This window comes from Trichosurus vulpecula, chromosome 9, assembly GCF_011100635.1.
Source record: "Trichosurus vulpecula isolate mTriVul1 chromosome 9, mTriVul1.pri, whole genome shotgun sequence".
Lineage (NCBI taxonomy): Eukaryota > Metazoa > Chordata > Mammalia > Diprotodontia > Phalangeridae > Trichosurus > Trichosurus vulpecula.
The window spans coordinates 16,608,316-16,609,544 of NC_050581.1; the positions used below are offsets into that span (position 1 = coordinate 16,608,316).

At 38.8% G+C, this 1,229-nt stretch overlaps 1 protein-coding gene across 1 annotated transcript; it reads right to left on the reverse strand.

Annotated features, from left to right (window-relative positions):
- Nucleotides 1-218: 218 nt before the first annotated feature.
- LOC118831468 (ATP synthase subunit d, mitochondrial-like) lies at nt 219-813 on the reverse strand. Its single transcript, XM_036738831.1, has one exon. The coding sequence runs from the start codon at nt 781-783 to the stop codon at nt 298-300; it is 486 nt and encodes a 161-aa protein (XP_036594726.1). The 5' UTR covers nt 784-813; the 3' UTR covers nt 219-297.
- Nucleotides 814-1,229: the final 416 nt, after the last annotated feature.

Here is a 1,229-nt window from a genome sequence, read left to right on the forward strand (position 1 = left end):
TGTATTATTGTCATCATCATCATATCAGGTATTATTGTTATCTTCATAGTTTCAATGTCTTGTGAAATACACTCTGTCCTTCATGAAAGTATGTATAATTATGTGGTACTTGAAGTCATTGTCAGATTTCTGTTGTGGGGGTACTTCTCTAAGACATAGTCACCCCATTTGTATATTCAAGAAGGTAGTACTTTGCTTATCTTTTTTTTTTTTTTTTTTTTTTGACTGTACAATTGCTTTATTACAGCTTTCAGGGGCGAGTGACAGGAGGGCCACGGCTTCCTCTGAGGCCCAATTTTAGAGGTTCTCAATTGGCTGGTGGGGCCAATAAGGATACTTCTTCTTGTCCAGTGTGGTGTGAGGAAAGGCTTGGTTCAAATCCTCAATGGTCATCTGTTCAAAAGGAATTATATTCTTGATCTTTTCCATCTCTTTCTCAAGTTCTGCAATCCTAGCATTTGAAGCTTTCACGAAATCAGCACCAAGTTTTGCATCTTCCTGTTCTTCAGCATCCACTAGGGCAGTGAATTTATCTTCTGGCACAGGAATCTTCAGCTCATTGAACTTTTTCTCAAACTCGTCCACAAGGCCAGGCTTGGCCACGTTTTCCTTGTAGTAAGCCCAGTTGATCGCTTGTGGCTTCTCAGGCAAGGTAGCCAATCTGGTCGTAAGATATTCATTATGGGATTTCAAGGCATTAGCAATGGCTTTCTGGTTTTTAGGTATGATCTCCCCAAATGCTGCCCAATCAATGGCTTTCATAGCAAGCTTTCGTCCAGCCATCTTGGAACTTCACCGACCCCGGCGGCGCACAGCTCTCTACTTTGCTTATCTTAAAGCAGCAGGCTAGATCAGATAATACTTTGAAATTTCTTCTAACTCAAATGATTCCACTCTTTTAGTGGGAACAAGCCCTTAGTCTAACCACCAGGTTTGGAAAGTATAATAATATTGTTATATCTCAAGAAGAAATTTCTTAGGAAAACAGATGTCTCAAAGGAATAATTGAATGGAGAGTCAAAATTGTGTTATTTTGATGACTTTCAGATATTTTTACTTATGAAATCATTTTGTTAAAATAGACTTTAAGCTATAAGGTAGTTACTGAACCTATGACCTCATTTTGATAGGAAAGTCCTAGGTGAGGAAGCTTTCCACTGCTATGATAGTCTAGTACTTCCTCTGCAATTTGAAGTCTTACAGAATTGCCTAGAGTACCTACAGTTTAA

What these genes read in the sequence shown, in the direction of transcription:
- LOC118831468 (XM_036738831.1), bottom strand. Translation starts at nt 783, where the DNA reads ATGGCTGGACGAAAGCTTGCTATGAAAGCCATTGATTGGGCAGCATTT.